Genomic DNA, 19236 nt, shown 5'->3' with positions numbered 1-19236 from the left:
CCAGATTTACTGTTGTGGCCGTAAGCAGCAGGGGGCCCAAAGTCCCTGAATTAGCCCGACAGTGTTTCCGATTATGAGGCCAATCCTCTTAGCTCAGGTAATCAGGGTGCTTTTAGAGTTGGCTGTTGAGGCCTGACTTTTAGCCCTTGACCTGTATCATTTTGATTGACAGCAGTATTGTCAGGCTGATTATTTGTCTCTCCTCTCCTCTCCTCTCCTCTCCTCTCCTCTCCTCTCCTCTCCTCTCCTCTCCTCTCCTCTCCTCTCCTCTCCTCTCCTCTCCTCTCCACTGTTTATTTTCCATCAGCTCTATACAGTCCTTTTTGGCTCACGTTGGCACAAAAGTTAAAATGGTGGAGGCATCTTAGAAAACACCCTGCTGTGAAGAGCTGGTCCTGAAATAATATAGTCAGTAGCTGAAAGACCTGTAGCTTAGCATGCAATAAGTCCAGGAGAGAAGGTATTATTTTTTGCCAACCGACCTACGCTGATCAGTTTCTTGATGCCATCATCACCTCTCTGGCGTAAGCAGTTGATTGGCTTACTGCAGGAGTGACACCGTCACACAGTTAGAGAGTACACTCAATGGAACAGATCTAGATCCATTCAGTCTATTCTTAGATCCCTTTAACTGTGGTGAGAAGCGCTATTTGTATTTTTTCTGAGGGTTTTGTGCAGGGAAAAAATTCTCATTCAAAATGTAAAAATACATTACATACAATTTAATCAGCCACTAGATGGCACATTCACTTTGTTTTAGTTTCTTTACAATATTTGTTAATTGACTCATGCCATTCAGTCATACGTGTGGCGTGACATGTTTGGACATGTTGTAGCTTCTGTACATTGTGTGGATTTACTTAATCCATGAGTTGTACTTCAGGAATAGACAAAAATACAATTTACGAGAGACTGAACCCCCCTAGAATCCACATATTTTATTGATGTAATAACATAAGCTCAATATAATATTCTAAGTATAAATCTCTCCATGCAAAAGAAAAGGTTCTCAGCAACCGCAGCAGTAAAACAAAACCTCTCGCTGTTCCAGCTTCTAATTCAAAAACCTTTATAGTATTCAACTGTTTGATCTAACTGAACCAATCATACCAGGAACAAAAAAAGTTTGTTTTACCCATCCAATCTCACTAGATGGCAATAGAGAACATGCAATTACAGATGTGACTCTCACATTTGTTTCTGTGTAACCTGTTCACAATCATACTGCAGATTTTGAACATCTGTAATTGGCTTTTCCGTTCAAGTAAAACCAAAACAGAAACCTTTTCCAGCCATTGGGTTAGGGTTAGGGTTATTTGAGTTTTTTTTTTATTTCTAGTGATTATACTTTTAATCAGTATGAGGTGTTATGGGCTTTATTTAAAAAAATGCTGTACATAATTTTACTCCCTCACAGGTTTATCTTTCATTCCCTGTATGACTTTACTTTTAATTGTTTATAAAAGCAGGGTGAATATCCAGTTAGTGCTTACAGAAAAAGCTCATAGCCATGCTAGTTAAGAGTACAGGAGACATCAAACAAGTGGCCATAAATATCTTGCTCTAAGGATCTTGTTACTTTGACTTTGTGCCTTTTAGTTAATTAATGATATGTTTCTGATAAGATTTATATTGCACTGCGGATGTCTGCATTGGGGAACGAGCAAAACCAGATAAGATACCTGAGCTATCCTCAGTTGGCATGGCCCATCACTGTGCAGTTGACCGTTGTATCCTTTGCATTTTGGGACTGGTCTGAGTTAAAAGAGATAAAAAGAACACAGCCTAAAGAGAAATCTGTAATATATACTGTATGTGGTGTAGTATGAATTCTGTCTGAAAGAAGTGGTGATAATGTGTCAAGTAGAGGTCTGCATCCTCTCAGCGCTGTTCAGTGTCTGAGAGGACACCCCACCCCCCCCACCCCCCTTCTTGAATGTGAAGGTCATGATCAGCGATTTTGTTGGAGCAGTTCTCGTGATGTTCTCGCAGGAATGTTAGACCGGAACCCCCCGCATCGCTCTTCTCGTGTCCCAACCATCTACCATTGAATACAGATGGAGCTAAAGCCTCAGCCTTCTCTGATGGCTTTAGGGCTGCTCTGTGGTGTGGGGTGAGCCAACAAATATGAGCTGAACCAAGCAGGAATGCGCCTGGCACCCTGTCTACCCCTCTTTTCTTTTTTTAGGGGACGGGGGGGCATCATAACTAGGGGAATGTAGTAAGAGGAGGGGAGGCTCTAATGAGACCCTGTAATCACTTAACAGAGACCAGGTGCTCTGTGTCTTGCTGTAGCGGTGTACTCCAGACAATAGAATGCCACGTTTAATTTATGAGGGCTGTGAGCAAAGGAGGTCTGGACAAGATTTAGATTTTGTATGCAAAATGTTTATTGAATAACAATGTTATTGCTTTGACACAAATAAAATAGAGCACATTTACAAATATATAATATACCTATAAAACATATCCTATTACCACAGTTTGCAAAAGAATAATGACAAATAGCTACAATGCCCATATATATTTCTTCCTGTACAAAAATAGTTCTATCTGCATAAGTACTTTAATGTAACCTCTATATAATATTTAAATAAAGGAATTCATATATACATATACCTGCAATAAAAACAAATATAGATTGCACATGTTTTTGTACAAACAATAACAATTTCAAGTATATTTCAGTCCATTGTGGACTGGCACATATCTCACAGAATCTAAGGCATTTTCCCTTATACAGTGTCCAAAACTTGATATAAACTGAGAGCTTCAGAGCTCTGTAGAGTATCTTCCTGTTTGGCATTGTGATGAAGATGTCTTTTCCTGATGATTCATTTGACTTTAAGTCCAAATGGAAAAGTGCAGACAAGTACTGACAGTTTGGAACATGGTGGTATAATCCTTAGAGGATAGCACTTATCAAAGTCTTGGCCTTGAGGAAGAAATGTGTAAAGTCCCAGAATGTTAGAAGTGAGTTCCCTCTTTAAGCCAGAGGATGTGTCCACTTATTGGCCAGGTATTAGCACACTTCATTTCGCTCTACCAAGCAGAGAGCAGCACCTGTTTGCTCCACGCCGTGCCATCCAGTGTCTGTAAGCCAGCTGCAGTTGTTTGCACGCTCAACATCGCTAAGCTGCACGGCTCAGCCTTTTTGAGAAACTCACTGCAGCCAATCTTGCTCTGACTCAGTCCTCATGCCTGGAAAAAATGTGCTGGAGAGTACTTGGCCAGAGTCTGAGGCATGTGGAGAATTTTAGAACAGAGCAGAGAGGACACTAACTCTGAGCAACTCCCTCGCTTTTGTTCTCAGCTCCTCTTGCAAAGTCCTGCTCATGTCCGTCTGAGGAGAGCCTCCAGCTTGTGAACTTGCGAGTCAGTTACGCTCCACGCGGGCCTCAGCCTGCCCTGCTCTAGCCTCAGTGTGACTCTGTGTGCTGGAAGAGATCGACGCCTCCGGCCGTATCCCTGTGGGCTGATCTTGTCAACAGGGGCACTCCCGATCTTCAACTTGTTATTGAGTATGTGCAGGCGGTGTGCCAGATCGTGCACTGTGCAGGTGCCCAGCGAACAACCTTGTCTTCTTGACTGGTTGGATGAGTTTTTAGACCTCTTGGTTCGGACATTAATGTCAGTGCTGGAGGACAGAGGGAGAGACAAGAGGACATTAATCCATGCTGTTCAGTTGTGAAGGGTTGAGTATTCTCTGCTTACATTTTCATGACAATCAAAAGATGTTTAAATAACAGTTTGTAGATGTTGCATGGTTAGTGTCTTACCTGGAATGTGGCAGCAAAGTATCCCTGATATCATCTGGTCTGACAAAGTGCTCCGACTCTTCTGTCTTCTCTACTGATACGCTGTCAAGATCCCGTCTCAATCTGCTCCCTAGCCATATGCTTAGCCTGGAAGAGGAAGGGAGAAAAGTCTGTCAGCTTTAGGAAGGTAATTCAGTAGGCGGGATAACTGCTGCCACATGCTTGACAGACTGTTATGTCTTAAATCAGATTAAAACACTTTATTTATTGAATGAATTACTCCTCAGATGACTCACCTTTTTTTCAACTCCGGATTTACTTCAAGTTCCACACAGTGTGCTACTGTTGCCAGCAGACAGCAATAGAGGAAGGACTGGAAGATCAATTTCATTTTGCCTCCTGCGGAGAGTAGAGAGAGCATTTGTTAATTATATATTCATGATATAAAGCAATGTTTAACTGCCTGAATTTCCTACTGTCCCTCTATGCATGTAACTCCTTCATAAAGTATTCACATAGGTGCCACACTGGTGCTTGCTTACACAAGAGTCCAAAAGCCAACTTATTTGCACTTATCATTCATTTATTTAAAATGTTAAGCTAAGGTCACATTTTGGCCGGTTAAGTAAACCTACAACCATGCTTTGGGCCCCTGGCCAGTAATGCGAAGGACAGTCTACCAATGAGGGGTCCAAAATAGGCTCAGCTCAAAAGTCAAACAAAAACCAAACTGCTACTCAACTCAGTAAATAGAACTAACCATAGCTAAATTAATTGCACTTGATAAGCAAATATGATGTACTGCCTGATGCTTGACACCTTGAAGGCAATTCCCTCACAGATGCACAAATTAAGAGCTGAACTGCTTATATAACCAGACAGATAACCTGTCCTTGCCACTATACTTGTGTCCTGACCTCAAAAAAAGCAAGGATAAAGCCATCAGCTGGGAGCAGAGCAGAACACAACAATATCTCCTCTAAAAGAAAGTGTACATACCTGTAATTCTTGGATATTTCAGGCTGATAAGAAAGTCTCTTCTTGTAGATTCAGTTGTGAAAGAGTACTCCACAGGTTTCTTGAGATTGCCACTGGTTCTGTAAGGCAGCTGTGTCACTCTGCTAATAGCTCCTACACACCAGACAGGGAGCCTTTATACAGGAGGTGGGAGGGGCTCATTGACTGACACACACAGTCTCTCATCCTTTTCCCCCACCCCATCCAGTGCATTACAGTGCTGCGCTGCAGCTCATGTAGTACAGCAACGCAAAAAAATAAAAAGATAAAGAATGGAAATGAAAAATTAAACTGGTAAAGAAAAATAGTGTTAGAGAGCACACGGGATAAGTGAAGTGCAGGCTGCTGTATCCTGTTTCATTGTTTCACTGAGTTAAACATAAACTTATGAGCTCTGTGTAAATGATGTGTCAAAAAAGAATTAAGTTTATCATAAAATGTTGTTTATTACGTTTCAGTTTGTGTATATAATGGCAACAAATCAAAGGTAATGGAGTTACGTAAGTCAAATACTGCACTCACTGTACCAGCAAGAGAACAATATGTTCATCTCAGCCGACTGCTTTCTTTAGGGGGCTGTTATAAATCTAAATGGTCACTAAAGAAATGGTTTAAACATTCATCTTGTTACATTTGAACTGTAAGGTCAGTTAGATATAGTTTTTGTTAACGTTCCTTTCAGTCCAATGGGCTAATTGTATAAAATAAATTTAAGGAATGTTTCTACAGTCTGCTTTTCAGGGCACTCCCTGACACAGTGAAGTTCCATGTCAGCTTGAAGTACACGGGGTGATGAATTTGAGATTTGGAAAGAAACAAGCATTGAGTAACTGATTAAATATGTAAGTATGCCCGACTGTAAACACAATATACCCCATGTATTTGTTTGTGCAAGGCAAATATTTGACTCGGGACTCGTAATTTATTTGGATATTTGGATAAATGTGAAATGGAATTTTACAATTATCTAAAAATAAATCTGGAGTCTGAAAATGAACTTGAACAACAATCTATGACGTATGAGCAATATTAGCTTAGAACATTTTTTAAAATAATTGTGCTGATTTGTTGCTGTTATAAATTACTTCACTCTTTGCCTTAGGAATGCATCCAAAGGAATCTATTAGGTGATAAAGGAAGAGCCATTAAGTCTGCCTTCGCCTCTCAGAGGATATCAGCCCCTCGCATTATTTGACTTCCCGGGGTGGCCAGCACAGTGAGTCACTCCGAACCTGCATGCAGCACGTTTTACACGACCACACCATGTCCATGTGTGTCTATGTTAAAGCTAAATAACAACAAATAAGAGCACTGAAAAACTGTTTATTCTTTAAGGCTCCAAACCATAGCCCTGTCAGTGGGGTTTATAAGCCCCTGAGGGAAAATGTACACAGAATATGCCTCCAGAAATAATACTTTGGGCAGCAACACAGCCTTCATCCGACTGACCAACAGCTTATGTAGATGTATGTCTGTGTCTTAGATGATCCACACCTCAGAAACCCAATGTGATTACAAAAACATTTAAATCATCTGCCCTTACTGTACAATCAGTTTATGAAATACTGTAAATACCCGAGGTAAACCATTTAATTTTATCATTGAAGAAATTCCAGTGCTGAAATTTCCACAAGATATGGTGTCAATTAGATTGATAGCATGGGTCTATGTAATGCTTTCACTTTTGATTTTCAGTTTCATTGAAGGGGGAAAACGGTGCCTTTCAACATAACTTTCGGCACACTTATCACTTGACATTCCACACTTGCGTATTGACATCCTAAAATTCATATCATGTTGTTTTTACACAGAACCTTCCAGAGTTTATTTATATCTTATGTGACCTCGTTCCACACATGCTGTCATATCTTAAACCGAAAAAAATACATAAATGTCAAACACATGTGCTGTAAACCAGCAAATGTTTTGTAACCACTTTGTAACGATAATTGCCTTTGGCAGACAAGTAATCCCTTTACCAGAGTTTATAACAGGAGATTGTGCAATCATGACAACAGAATTCTGCTGTTGCTTTCTGGCTCCTTATATAGCAATCTTTTGCTTGTCCTTGCTGTCGTGGGGTGACAGAGTTTTTATACGACCTTACACTCTACGTGTGAGCAGGTACGGGCGGCAGGAAACCTGAGCAACTAATCTCGTGTGTGCCAGGAAGCAAAGGGTGTCAACCCCCGAAGGCGTCAATTTGAAAGATGATTCATAATTACTATAATGGTAAATTGAACCTGTTACCTGGAAATTTGTGTTATTCGAGGTCCCATGACTTTCCTAACATTCTTGTGTAATGATAAACACTATGCAGACAATCACTCTGTATTTCTTCACTGGTTGGCTCAGGTTCAACTCTTTGACAACCTCTGTCTTCATCTTCCTTTTATTAGCAACTAGAAACAATAAGTGGGATGGAAAAAGAGAGAGAAAGAAAGGAAAAGACAGAAATCAACAATAAATTAAAGTGACATTGAAAAGAAAGATAAAAAGTGAGAGAGAACACAGGGGAAAGTTCCCGCTGTGTTCCTGTTATTGTTGAGAATGGCGGCGGTTTGTGTGTTCCCCTCACACACATTAAGCAAAGTACTGATTTCCATGCGCTATTCCGCGTGACAGCGCTTCCCATTTCCATAAATAGTCAATATTTAGCTCTAACCACATGAGTTGGACCGCTCCATCACACCATGTGTCAAATAACAACCATGTTCAGCTTAGTAGAGCAACTCTAAAACCACAAATTATTTTATTTTGCACTGACCACAAAATTGAAGCATTAAGTGAAATTGGATTAAATACAAATATGTGATGATTTTAATGTTGCAATTGGGGCAGCTGCGTCATGTTCAGGGGAAAAATAAATCTTGGCTTTCTGAGTTTTTGTTGATTTTTTAATATTACTAAAATTCCTTTGTGCTCGTGACAAACTTGACTTGACTGGTGGGTGATTTGCAGTTAAAGTTGAAGACTTGTGTGTGGCCCCACAGGGTAACAAATATTTACTGGACTGAAGTGTCCCTGAGATCATCAAATTAGCATTATTATTGTATTATTATTTAAAGTGGTAACAGACAACTTCCCCACCCCCTAGCATTTCCATTTTCCTTAGAGAGCCAAATAACAACAACACAGGACAACATGTGAATTTTTTTCAATCATTTAATCTGTAACAGAGATGTGAAAGCAGTCAGAAATGGTGCCAGGTTGCCAACTTGACTGGATCGGCAGTTTTAACCTTACTTTCCTGAGAGATTTCGTGCCGCTGACAGACAAAATTGCATAGTGAAAGGGGATCTAAACACTAATGGTTTCATTAATCTATAGCCATTACATTGTGCAAACAGCATTTATTTCATTACCGTACATTGAAGCAAAAAAAAAGGTCTTTTGCCAGTTTAACGTTGTGGTCTTATATCTTATGAATTGAACAAGGATGCAAATATTCTACTATTTCATACGTTTATTTCTATTTCCGTGCGTGTTTTTTAGTCATCCTAGACAGTAGTCTCGAGTAGGTATTTCCAAATTGGAGTGTAGACCTCCAGGAGCTCTGGGAAAGCCCCCAGGGAAATCCAAAAATGTAATTTTTCCATCTTTTCCATTTACCAGGTAGTTTCCCCACTGCGGTTATCAACATATTTCCCTCAGTTACAGTAAAATATAGTGTTATTGCGGTGTGACGGCTGTTTCCTTGGCTTTTCGTGGTGTAAAAAGGTGGGGACCCCCTGCTTCAGAGCCTAAAAGAGGCTCTGTTGGGGACACAGAGCTGTATTTGTAAACTGAAGGGCCCACGCCCATGGATGTCTCCCGCTCCTGCACGCAAGCGCAGTGACACTCCTTCTGTCAAACATGGCTGTGCTTTGGAAGAAGGAAAAATGCTGAATTGTGTTGGTATATATCGGGAAAAGCAGCAGACATGGCTAGATTTGCTGACTATTTCATTGTCGTGGGATACGATCAGGAGAAAGCCGGTAAGTTTGTCGGGCGGGGCGGCTCGCAGATCGAGCTGCGGGGGCTGAGGTTTGTGTCCAGGCCGTCAGTCACTGTGTGATGATGTTGATGCTACATAGCTTTGCGCTTAGCTTCACGCTAGCCACACGGCTACCAGGCGGAGCTGGGAAACACTTTCCGTTTTCACACTAACCGGGCTAAGACTTACACTCATCGGGCGGGCATGTGTTTAGATAGTAATCTCACGCCTGATGGCAAGTCTGATCCTCATGTTTACACGAGAAGCGCTGAGCTATTTGACCGGGATCAATCGAAACTTTTCCACGGATTCAAAAATCTGTCACATCCTGTCCCTGTTGACTGTGCTCCTGTCAGGGCTGCGTTCACTGCCCGCTAATGGGACACACTTGCTTAATAATGCCCACAAAAGCTCACATGAGCGCAAATCTCGCTCCTCCTTTATCATATCGGTGTTTGTATCTCTAGCGAGGTCAGTGTTGGTTATTGGTCGGCAGTGTTTGCATCCATGTTTGGTGTTTTTATTGCGCAATGGTCGATAGCGGTGGTCTTGCTTGCTCGCCTGTTCTGCACGCTGTGTTTTGGGTCTATTTTTACTCTCCGCAGCACCTGTCAATGATTTGTTGTCTTATATTTGTTTTTGCCGGAAGAGCGCTCAACTTTTTCATGATGGGCGTAACGTTATCCAGCTGCAGAGGGAAGGCAGTCCTTGTTGTGCTCAGCCGGATCCTCTTCCCTCCTTTTCCCCCTCTCCTCTGTTGTTCTGTAGTGGGACACAGACCTCCCCATGCTCATGTCTCAGGTCCAGCCTCACATGCTTTTCATCCAGCTCTGCACACATCTCTAAGCATTAACAGATACATCTTTTGGCATTGCCCGGATGTTGAATTCCTCACATTTCTAATTTTTCCCATGTTCCCAAATTGTGCTTTGTCCAGTAAATAGCTCAAACCACCGCTCATCCATCCAGTGAGAAGTGTTGCTCAGTGAGCAGCTTGGAGAAAGTAAGAAATAATCAGCAAATCTGCCTTAAGGGGGGTAAAAGAAGATGAAGTTCCTAGCCTCTTTCAGTGGCATCCCTCCAGCAACATGTGTGTCAAAGAGGGGCCAGAGCAGCTGAATCCTCTTAGTCGCCATAGCTTGCTATGCACAATAGGTAAACACTGTCTTTCATCAACTCTGTGCACCCCAGCGCCAACTGACAAACTAATTTTTTGTGCTCCAGGGACAAAATGTTCCTGGCGTCACCAGAATGTCTGAATGGATTCACATTCAGACAGTCTCACCACAAGGAAACACAGGGACCATGAGTTTAGTTTCTTTTTTTTTTCCTCCACTGGCTGCTGCTGATGATGATGATGATAAAGTTAATTGTGGAGAGAGCAAGCAATAAAAGTCTGCCATCTTAGATTGTGGTCGATTAGGGCGCTGTGACAGGCTTATGTCTCATCCACATGTAAGCCTTTCTGCAGGACAAAAATGATCCCCACGCTTCTTATTGAATTGTATTTGTCTGCTTTTATTATGTTTTGCTGAGGTTAATGTAGCGTATCAATTGCTGGTTTGGGCTGGAGCCCTGCAGAGATGCCCTTGTTAGTGAGTGGGAGTGATCTCTCTCCTCTGGAAAATCATTTGAAATACAGAAGGGAAAAGTGATGGCTGTTTATTTCTCTGAACTGTTCATCAGAGCAGTGCTTTTCCCTGTACTGAAGTTGGCTAATAGAGGCCAGTCTGGTCACAGTAAACGTGCAGCAGGTCGTCTAGACAACAGATTTTTCCCGTCACCTTGCTTGTTAATTCAAACCAGGGATCTCTACGTGGGTCAGCACCCAGCCTCCTGCGCTGGGCTGGATTTTGCTCCACTGGCCTGACCCAATTCTCATTGTTAGATTACTATGGATGGATCAGTTGGAAATAACGCTAAGCATGCAATCTGTTGAGGAATGGGCTCGGCTCCAATGTGTAGTGAATCAGAGTTACACTGTTAAACTAAACCAGATGTGTCAATTCTGAATCTATACCTTTTGATAAACTTAAGTTCTAGTTTTTGATGTAAAATAACCTTTGGAATAAAAAGAAAGCAACTTTTAAAGCAGGATGTGTTCCACTAGAAGTAACAGTGAGTATTAGTGGTGATGATGCTCCTCTGGGTGACACAGGGCAGTGAGGAGGAAGGAAAAGAGGGAGATATAGTCCATTAGGCTTGAAGTTGCAATACTATACAGTTAAGATAGTCACTACATTCAGTTTGTTACCTTACAGTTGCATGGCCCAGTTTCATTAACTTGCTTATGTTGGTATTTTCTTCACGAAGACATTTGCCCCCTGAGAATAGATATAAATCCAGGTTATGTGTCTCCAGCAAGAACACTTGTAATATTTTCATTGTGAGACAGGTGACCTATTTAGAAGATTTTATTGAAAAGCACATAACTAATGGTCAAATCATTGAGCTTGGTGCAGCAGACTGAAGTGATTTAGAACAAACAGGAAAAAAAGAAAGTAGGGCAACTTCTAATTCTACACTTCATTGTTGACCTTTAAAATCTATCACAGTTGTAAGTGCCTTGTTTCAGATATGTGAAAATATGAGAGAATATGCAGTGGTGAGTATGATAAAAGGGAACATGACCTGAGAGGCAGATTTCTCTGTTAGAAAAAGAAGTCGGACCAGAGCCTGCTTCCCTGGGGGGCAGTGTCATGAGCCACAGACCGAGGAATTATTTTCATGAATAATGTTGGAATGTGAAAACACCGGTTCAGTTCAGTTCTGTATTGAACTTGCTCTATATTCTGTATTTTCCTTTCACTGTAGGGCGCCGTTTCTCTTTATTGGCAAGACTTTGCGTACGGCCTGGCGTGCTGTTCACCATAAATTGTAATTTGCCAAGTGAAGAAGAGGAATCTGCCCAGCTGCTTTTCTCAAACAGATTATTGGATGGATATCATCACTCTTTATTGAATCAAACTGCTTTTGGAATGTGTTTCACAGACACGGTACTCAATATCTACCCTGTGTGACTTTACGGTCTGGATTTTCTGGTCTGGACTCGGGGAATTGCTTATGTTACATAAGCAATTCCCTGAGTCCAGTCCAGAAAATAGTAGAATAATCCTGCAAAATAACAAAACAACACTTCCAAATGTTCAAGAACAAAATGCCTCCATCTGCAGATATCATTTGACTTAGTGATGGAGCCATGTGTCGTGAGATATGTATCTGTAGAGATGCAAGTATCCAAGGTTTAGTTTCTCAATCAGCTTGCACTGTGGCATTGCATGACTCAAACTCATCCATGCCTTTAAAGCGTACTTTCAATCCCAAGAATGACTCAATGCTGGGTTTTATACTCTGAAACTTTGATGAATTGACTTTCTGTTACAACTTCTCAAAGAGTGTTTGTTTTTGTGCTGGCTCTCTTGACACACCCACAAGGAAAGTGCTTTGGCAACAAAAAAAAAAAGAAGAAAAAAACCCTTTTCTTTAAACAACAAAACCAGCATTTGAACCTCTGAGAGGTTCATGTTTTTGTCTGCTATTTTTGATTACGTATTTCGTCTTGCTGGAAACATTATGGCAGTAGCCTATGTTGGCGTATCTGTGGTTTGTCTTGATGGTTGTTTCTCTAAACTTATACGCTTAACTTTGTCATTAGACCATTTCCTGTCTTTCATCCTGTGCTATAAAGTGGTTTTCAAGCTTGTGTTGGTCTGCAACAGCTAGGGTTCATAGTTTCATTGACCGAATCGTTTTGATTAGCTTCAAGTACTGTTTGACTAACGATCACACAACTGTTGGCTTTGGGCTGGCTTCTGTGCTTCAACAATGGTCTCCTCATTTCAGGGAATGCCTGCACAGTTTAGCTGCATGTTACTGACCACATGAAATATTGTGCTTTTCTTTGCAGAATTTTCTGATTGCAACACGAGATGAAATATGGGGTTCTTCACGTTCTTCCCAGCAATTGCAGAATATGTGAAGTGTATGCTCCTTAATATGCTGAGTTTAAATAAAATGACACATTTCTCATAACTAAAACTTGGTTTAAAATCCATGAATATTTCACATGATCAGAATATTGAACAACATTCTGATCAGTTGCCACGAAGCGGCTTCAAGAGGCTTCAATTTATATTTATAACCTTTCTATTGTCTATAATCTTGTCTAAAAATGTGTTGCGTAAAAAATGTTCAACAAAGCTTAAACTCTTCATAATCAGTCCAAGAGTATATTTGACAGCTGTTTGTTTATGCTTAAAGTGATGGCTAAAAGCCATGTGTTGACTTAGTAAGTATTACATTTGGCTAAATAATGCCATAAACTAAATTTTGTTTGGATACACTTACTTTAAAGAATTGCTCTTCCAACAGCTGGAGATGTTGATTTCATGTCGTAAAATGCCAGAAAATGAAGTGCTGCCATGTGTTGTGGTTGGTTTTCTTAATCGTTAGTTATTCAAGTGAAGTCTTGTAGTATGTTTTGTCTTATCAGCGGCAACATAAACACATGTTGAAATGGTGGCTTGCTCGATAGTAGATCAATCAATCAATCAATCCATAACTCAGAAAACAATGCTAATCTTGATTTTGTTGCATGTATACTTCCAATATCTACCATTTTTAGTATGTGCTCTGAAACTGCAGTAGAATAACAACAGCCGTTGATTGCGAACGTCAGTCCTTGTATTATTTCAACACCAACAGGCTGCTTGCGGTTAACTAAGGTGTCCCATGAATGTTTTTATGATGTGGGATTGTTTTGCCTCTATTTTACATCTTGGATCTGCTGCCTCCACTGATTGTTTTCTTTTTAACTCCCCATTTGGCAGCTTCTCGTTTGGATTCAGACTTTGTGGTGAGAGGCATCCTGACCACAATGGAGGAGTTCCTTCCTCTCTGTTGTAGAGTTTCAAACTGATTTGTGGGGAAACTCCACTGGCTACTGTTGCACTGCTCCCACTCTGTTGATAAGGTGTTATACAATCAGAGCTTTGTGATTTCTACAGCAATGCAAATTATGCTAAAGTTCATGTCAGGAAGCATTTTAGTCTTAATATTTTGAGAGTGAATAAAATATGACATAGGAAATAGAATACAGTTGGAAAATAAACAAAAATGCTATAAAACATGAGGTCATTGCTGTCTCTGAAGCATGCTTTCCTTAATCTGATAAGATTGAATGACTGTGTCATGATACAGTATTGAACTAAAATGAACCCAGCCTGGATGTGTTTAACACAGACATTATTCTGAACTCAGACTAGTCTGAAAAGGATGAATGTATCAAGTATATCAACAGATGTAACCAGAGGCTGTAAAATGAATTGCATCTAATTGTTTGCTGAAAGTTGGAAAAGAGAGATCTGTGTTTTTGGAAGAACTGTCAGCCACCATGTGCACAGTTGCTACAGAAGGTTTCAAACCCCTGAATGACTGAGTGATGAATGTGGCATTGGTACGAGTGAGCAGCACTTCTTTTGTTTTTCTTGAGCTGAGGGAAAGAGAATGTGATGAAAAGATGATTGATTAGTTTATTCAAACACATTAAAGTTGATCACAGCGATTTCCACTTTGGGTCCTGATGGAAACCCGCTCGAGAGCCACAGGTCTGTGAAATGTCAAAATTTGAATAATTAATTTTTCTCTATGGAAAACAATTCTGCGTATTTATGTGCGTCAGCAAAGGGAAGGCTGAAGAAACTGCGTGTGTGGTAGTTACATTTTTGAAGCTCCTCTCTGGGCTGACATCTCCCAACACTTTGACCTGGGCATGACCTTCAGCCAGTGTCTATCTTTTTACATATTTTTCCTGCCCTGCAGCTGTCGCTGGCATCTGGAAAGCTTCCTGAATTTTATATTTGTGACATCATCAGGTGGCTTATCTCTGATACCCTTTTGCCATGCAAACACCACCACAGCCTATTCCTTTGCATATCCAGAACATCCAGTTTAGTTTCCTGATGATGGTCACCCTTGAGAAAAAGAAAACGGGGCTTTCCTATGTCTCATCAATGACCTTTCAGGGTCCAATTTAGAATTTACATACTGATTCTGTACTACTGTACAGGTCAGTGATAATCTGTGAATTTGAAACAGGTCAGTCCTCAAGCGAAAAAGCAGGGCGTGGGACTGAGGTAATGATACCAAATGGAGCTACTTCATACACCGTGAATTGAATTGGAATAAAAGATGAGGAAATAACACATTATCTGTGGTAATTTTACTAGCATATAGCTACATTTTCTCACTACATTCCACTCATCTGGATGTACAATGTCTAACAAAACTAGATTCACACAATGGAGCAGTTTACCAGTTGAATTAAATTGGTAAGACAGTACTGATTCACATTAAATAACTCAGTCCAAATTATTTTATCTGAGAGTTTCTCTGGCTGAGAGAGTAACAGTATAGAGAGAAAGAGAGGGAGTGCAACTACATCACCCACACAATAAGTCAAAGTGAATCAGGGTTAAGACAGGCTGTGCGTGGCTTGGCCAAAATCAGGTTAGATGCTGACGTGAATGCTATGTAAACTGGTTCCTGAGTCCACTGGTGGCCTGTCTATACATGGTAAAATAAGCATTTGGCTGATTTGATCAACAGTTACAGCAGTAAGATAAATCAGAAAGACGAATGCAGCTTTTTTTTTCCAAGAGGAGAAACATCTGCTCTAATCAAGAAAGACTAACAACTCTTCCTCTGTGGTTTTTCACTTGTTGTTCAGACTCTGCTAAATCACGCAACTCGGTGATAAATTATTAGGGACATTCAATCTTTCTAAGTGCTAAGTGAAGGCAGATATTTGTGTGTGTGTGTGCTGACTTGCTGTAATGGCTCAAGTCCCAGACAGGGAATGTTAAATTTGGAATGTCTTTGCAAAAAAATTTCAAAAACCTTTCCAAATTTATGAAAAATGTAAACTTCATTTTGTTATTGACTTATAGCTTTTATAGAGATCCACTGATAAGTCAGTATCATGTTTATCAGCTGGCGCCATCTCAAAAACTAAACAATTGTCACTGCAGTATTGTTTTTTGTTTTTTGTTTACATTATTTTTATTGATTTGATTTTCAAAAAGAAAACAACATCAAATCAGTACTTGCATAGTAGGTCCAGGGAGCAACAGGCAGCATTCAGCGAGTCATCAGAGTACCCATCAGCTCAGCCACTTAACTTCATGCCAATCTGCATTTAATTCATAGGAGATTCAGGATTTCTCCGACTTGTTGTTTTTTAAGACAAGTTGAGATAGTATATCCATGGGAGAAGTCATCTCTTTAGAACATCAGATATCAGAGATTTCCACAATTGAACAGACAGGGAATCATCCTCAACCCACTGAATCATTATAGCCTTTATAGCCAATATAAAGTTTTTGTTGTCCCTTAAAAGTTAGCCTGTTAATTACCAATACTTGATATGTGCGGGGGGCTTGACTGTGTTTCCAGGGCTCTACTGTATCACCACTCTTTCTAAAGCCTTGTTTCCATTAACATGTTTTTATAGTTAATTTGAAATATCGTGTTAGAAGAAGTTGATGGAACGGTACCATTTTTAAAAAAAAAAAAAGGCAATAACCACTTCAAACAAGCAAGAAACTTTATTTTAGGGAAATTAAGGAAGGGAAAATTTTTTTATTTTATTTATTTTCTTTTTAAGAGTTAGGCTAATGAACCTTTTCCGAATAAGTTCTTAGTTCTTACGTAGCGAACATTTCAGTCGGATAACTGATCAGCTGTTTACCCCGAGAGAGGAAGCTGTGTCCTCTTTCAGCGATATTCCCATCCCACATTCACTCGTAGATGGCCTAGTTTATTCGTTGAAACCAGTGCATAGGTATGCACACAATCTTCTTTTTTGCGACATTTCAAAAGTTTGCATCAGTTTTGCTTGACAGTTAGATATAAACACATCTTCTGTCAGAGACACTCAGCTCTGCTGCATATATGTACTTTGTGTAAGTGCATTCGAATGGGCGGGAGCATTGGACAATGACAACACAGTCAAATTATCTTATCAAAGCGTGACAAACAGGATGTGTGACTAGCTGCCATGACAGCCCTAAAGAGGCTTGGTTTGATGCATATTATTTTATATCAGGGCTGAAACAATTGATCACAAAATAATTGAAATCGCAATATGACTAAGTGCAATATCCAAATTGCAAGAACTGCAATTATTCTATAAATGTAAAATGTGTCACAAAACAGTGTTTTAATGAAATTTTGTAGTGCTGCAGAGATGCTCTGGCCTACAAAGCTTGTTTTCCAGATGTAATAAAACATGTTTGTTTGGCCGAGACCAGGCGAAATGCCACATCATCATGATTTTACTAGTTTTTCAATGACAATGAAAATTGTGAAATTTAATCATCTATAATAACCATGAATTATATCACAATCGCAATATCTGTCAAAATAATCGCAAAATATCACTTTTTGACCATTACGTGCAGCCCTATTCTTTATCATATAATTATTCTAAATGTAAAACAGAAATGGATCACGGCAGCAAGCTTTTTGCATTGTTGCATTGTTGCCATATGCCATCATCTAATATCGAACAGATCACTAAAAAGTGTGAAAACTAATGCAGTTGGACTGTTTTATATCTGACAAATATTTCCCAGTGGTGTGTTTTATAAGCTGTTTCATGTCCTAGAACTTGCCACAAACCTCAGTAAGAATTTGTGGGTTTCGTGGTATCACTTTACGAGTGGTCCTCATAAATTTTTGTTTTCTTATTTTGTTAAAAAGAAAACTGATGAATCCCACAACAGCTCACAGTCATTTTTGTGGACGTGCCAATTAAGATAAAGTCCGTGCTCACAAAAGTTTCATAAAAGAGGCCCAATGTTTGCACTGGACTCTGCAAGTCTCTAATGGCATTTATTACAGACCCGTTATTCTACATTTATCGTTCCTGATAAATAAGTCCCTTGAGCTGTTTCAGGGAAAAACTTAAATACGTAGATATATATCCTATTTCATCAGAAAGCTGTAAAACATTAGCAAGTTGTTTAAAGGTCATAATGTCTAGCTGTACCACACACAGTTTGTGCTGAATCAAGCTGGAAATGAGCCATGCTCTTAAACATGCACACGCGTGCCGTGGGCTTGGACAGGTTCTGTTCTTGTTGTTTAAATAGCTTCTGCCAAAAAGTATATAGATAAACTTGATTTTGAACTTCACCCCCCTCGCCTTTTTCCAGCGGATGTTCAAATTAGCATGTTCCTTTTCAGGCCTGGGTTCTATTATCCTCACTGATGGGGTTCTTTATAGTTGTCAGGGGGGTAGTATTTGAAAGCACGGCTTGTTTTAATACAAGAGTTCAGCCCCGTGGAATGTGAGGAATTCTGTCATTTATTTTCATCCGTGGTTGAAAATTTGAACTTGGAGCACTTAAAGCATGTGAGTTCAATTAAAGGAGCTGTAAAGACCTGAAGACACGTAACGGTCTGACAGACTGGTGTTCTACTAGCACCAGTCTCCGTGCAGTGTCTGAACATGCTCTACTCACCTCTGCAAGTGAACAACGATTAAAGTATAACCATCATTGAGCTCCCTTCATTTCAAACAAACACACACACACTCCCCAACCAAAAACCCTGTCCCCACTCAGGCCTGAGAGCCTCATTGTGATTGATTAGGTCTAGGTTTCAAGACGTTGTTGACAGCAGGCTTGAGGCATTTAGTGCAGGAGGGCTGCAGCATGCCGCTGAGGACCTTGTGTCATTATGATGATGTGTAGTGGTTCACTCTCCTGTGTGTTGAAGCAATTCGTCTGCCTTGTGCATGGTATCTGACCTATGGCCGAACTGTGACATAGGGGCTTCATAAGCAGTCTGCTAAGTACTTTGCTGTGTCATGGCATTTGCCTGAGTTGAGATAGAACTGCTGAAAGGCACTGAATGACAAAATGGATACAACGCCACACAACAATTCCCATTCTGGTATATGGGAAAAACACTCTGGCTTGTTTGTATTTCTTTAAATCAATCACAACTGTAGGTGGGTGGGTGGCGCTGAAACCAGGATGCAGCAACCCCTGCAAAATAGTGTCGGGGAGTTACTTATTTTGCACATAAGGAGAGCAGCCATTGCATTAAAATGGCTAAATTCCCAAAAAAGAAATGGTAAGAGCTGCTAGCTAGCGCTTCACTCCTTTCCATTGCCAGTGGTCAAGTTTGCCTTTCTGATTTTGTTCTTATGTGTCTTATATTCGTCATCAAGAACGCGCCCAAACAGTGGAAAGCAGTAGATCATATACCTCATCAGACTGCATCCAGAAGATGTGTGTGAACAAGACAGCGTCCTAAACTTTGTGCTGCTTCAGAAAAGGGGGTAAAATTAGCATGTCCACCCGGGTGTCATGTTTCTATCCACCACCAGTAAACACCTGTGACTACTGCAGGGTCATTTGACATGAGAATTAATGCAGATTGTACCCATTTACATTATAGATTAAAGCCAGATGTTTA

At 40.3% G+C, this 19236-nt stretch overlaps 2 protein-coding genes and 1 long non-coding RNA gene across 4 annotated transcripts in view; 2 read left to right on the top strand and 1 right to left on the bottom strand.

Annotated features, from left to right (window-relative positions):
• Nucleotides 1-2366: 2366 nt before the first annotated feature.
• On the bottom strand, nucleotides 2367-4863 carry adma (adrenomedullin a). The gene is made up of 4 exons (XM_073465125.1): nucleotides 4758-4863; nucleotides 4055-4157; nucleotides 3780-3905; nucleotides 2367-3637 (listed from the first exon to the last, which is right to left on the bottom strand). The coding sequence occupies exons 2-4, from the start codon at nucleotides 4147-4149 to the stop codon at nucleotides 3334-3336; spliced, it is 525 nt and encodes a 174-aa protein (XP_073321226.1). The 5' UTR covers nucleotides 4150-4157; nucleotides 4758-4863; the 3' UTR covers nucleotides 2367-3333.
• On the top strand, nucleotides 3677-5982 carry LOC140995173 (uncharacterized). The gene is made up of 3 exons (XR_012178759.1): nucleotides 3677-3694; nucleotides 5505-5617; nucleotides 5878-5982. It is a non-coding gene; the product is annotated as an uncharacterized lncRNA (long non-coding RNA).
• A 2637-nt stretch (nucleotides 5983-8619) lies between these two features.
• Nucleotides 8620-19236, top strand: part of sbf2 (SET binding factor 2) — a 101689-nt gene continuing 91072 nt past the window's right edge. For both annotated transcript variants that reach the window (XM_073465124.1, XM_073465123.1), the window contains exon 1: nucleotides 8620-8752. In XM_073465124.1, coding sequence (XP_073321225.1) covers nucleotides 8698-8752 — 55 coding nt within the window. In that variant the 5' untranslated portion in view covers nucleotides 8620-8697. The remainder of the gene's footprint in view (nucleotides 8753-19236) is intronic.

Source organism: Pagrus major, chromosome 4 (genome assembly GCF_040436345.1).
Source record: "Pagrus major chromosome 4, Pma_NU_1.0".
NCBI classification, from domain to species: Eukaryota; Metazoa; Chordata; class Actinopteri; order Spariformes; family Sparidae; genus Pagrus; species Pagrus major.
The sequence above is the reverse complement of the archived record's forward strand: the minus strand, read 5'-3'. Positions and strand labels throughout refer to the sequence as shown.

Bases quoted from the DNA above. Each gene is read 5' to 3' on its own strand.
- adma (XM_073465125.1), bottom strand. From the start codon at position 4,149: ATGAAATTGATCTTCCAGTCCTTCCTCTATTGCTGTCTGCTGGCAACA. The intron at 3,906-4,054 runs GTGAGTCATCTG...TTCCTCTTCCAG, and splicing joins AATCCGGAGTTGAAAAAAAG to GCTAAGCATATGGCTAGGGA. The intron at 3,638-3,779 runs GTAAGACACTAA...TCTGTCCTCCAG, and splicing joins ACTTTGCTGCCACATTCCAG to CACTGACATTAATGTCCGAA.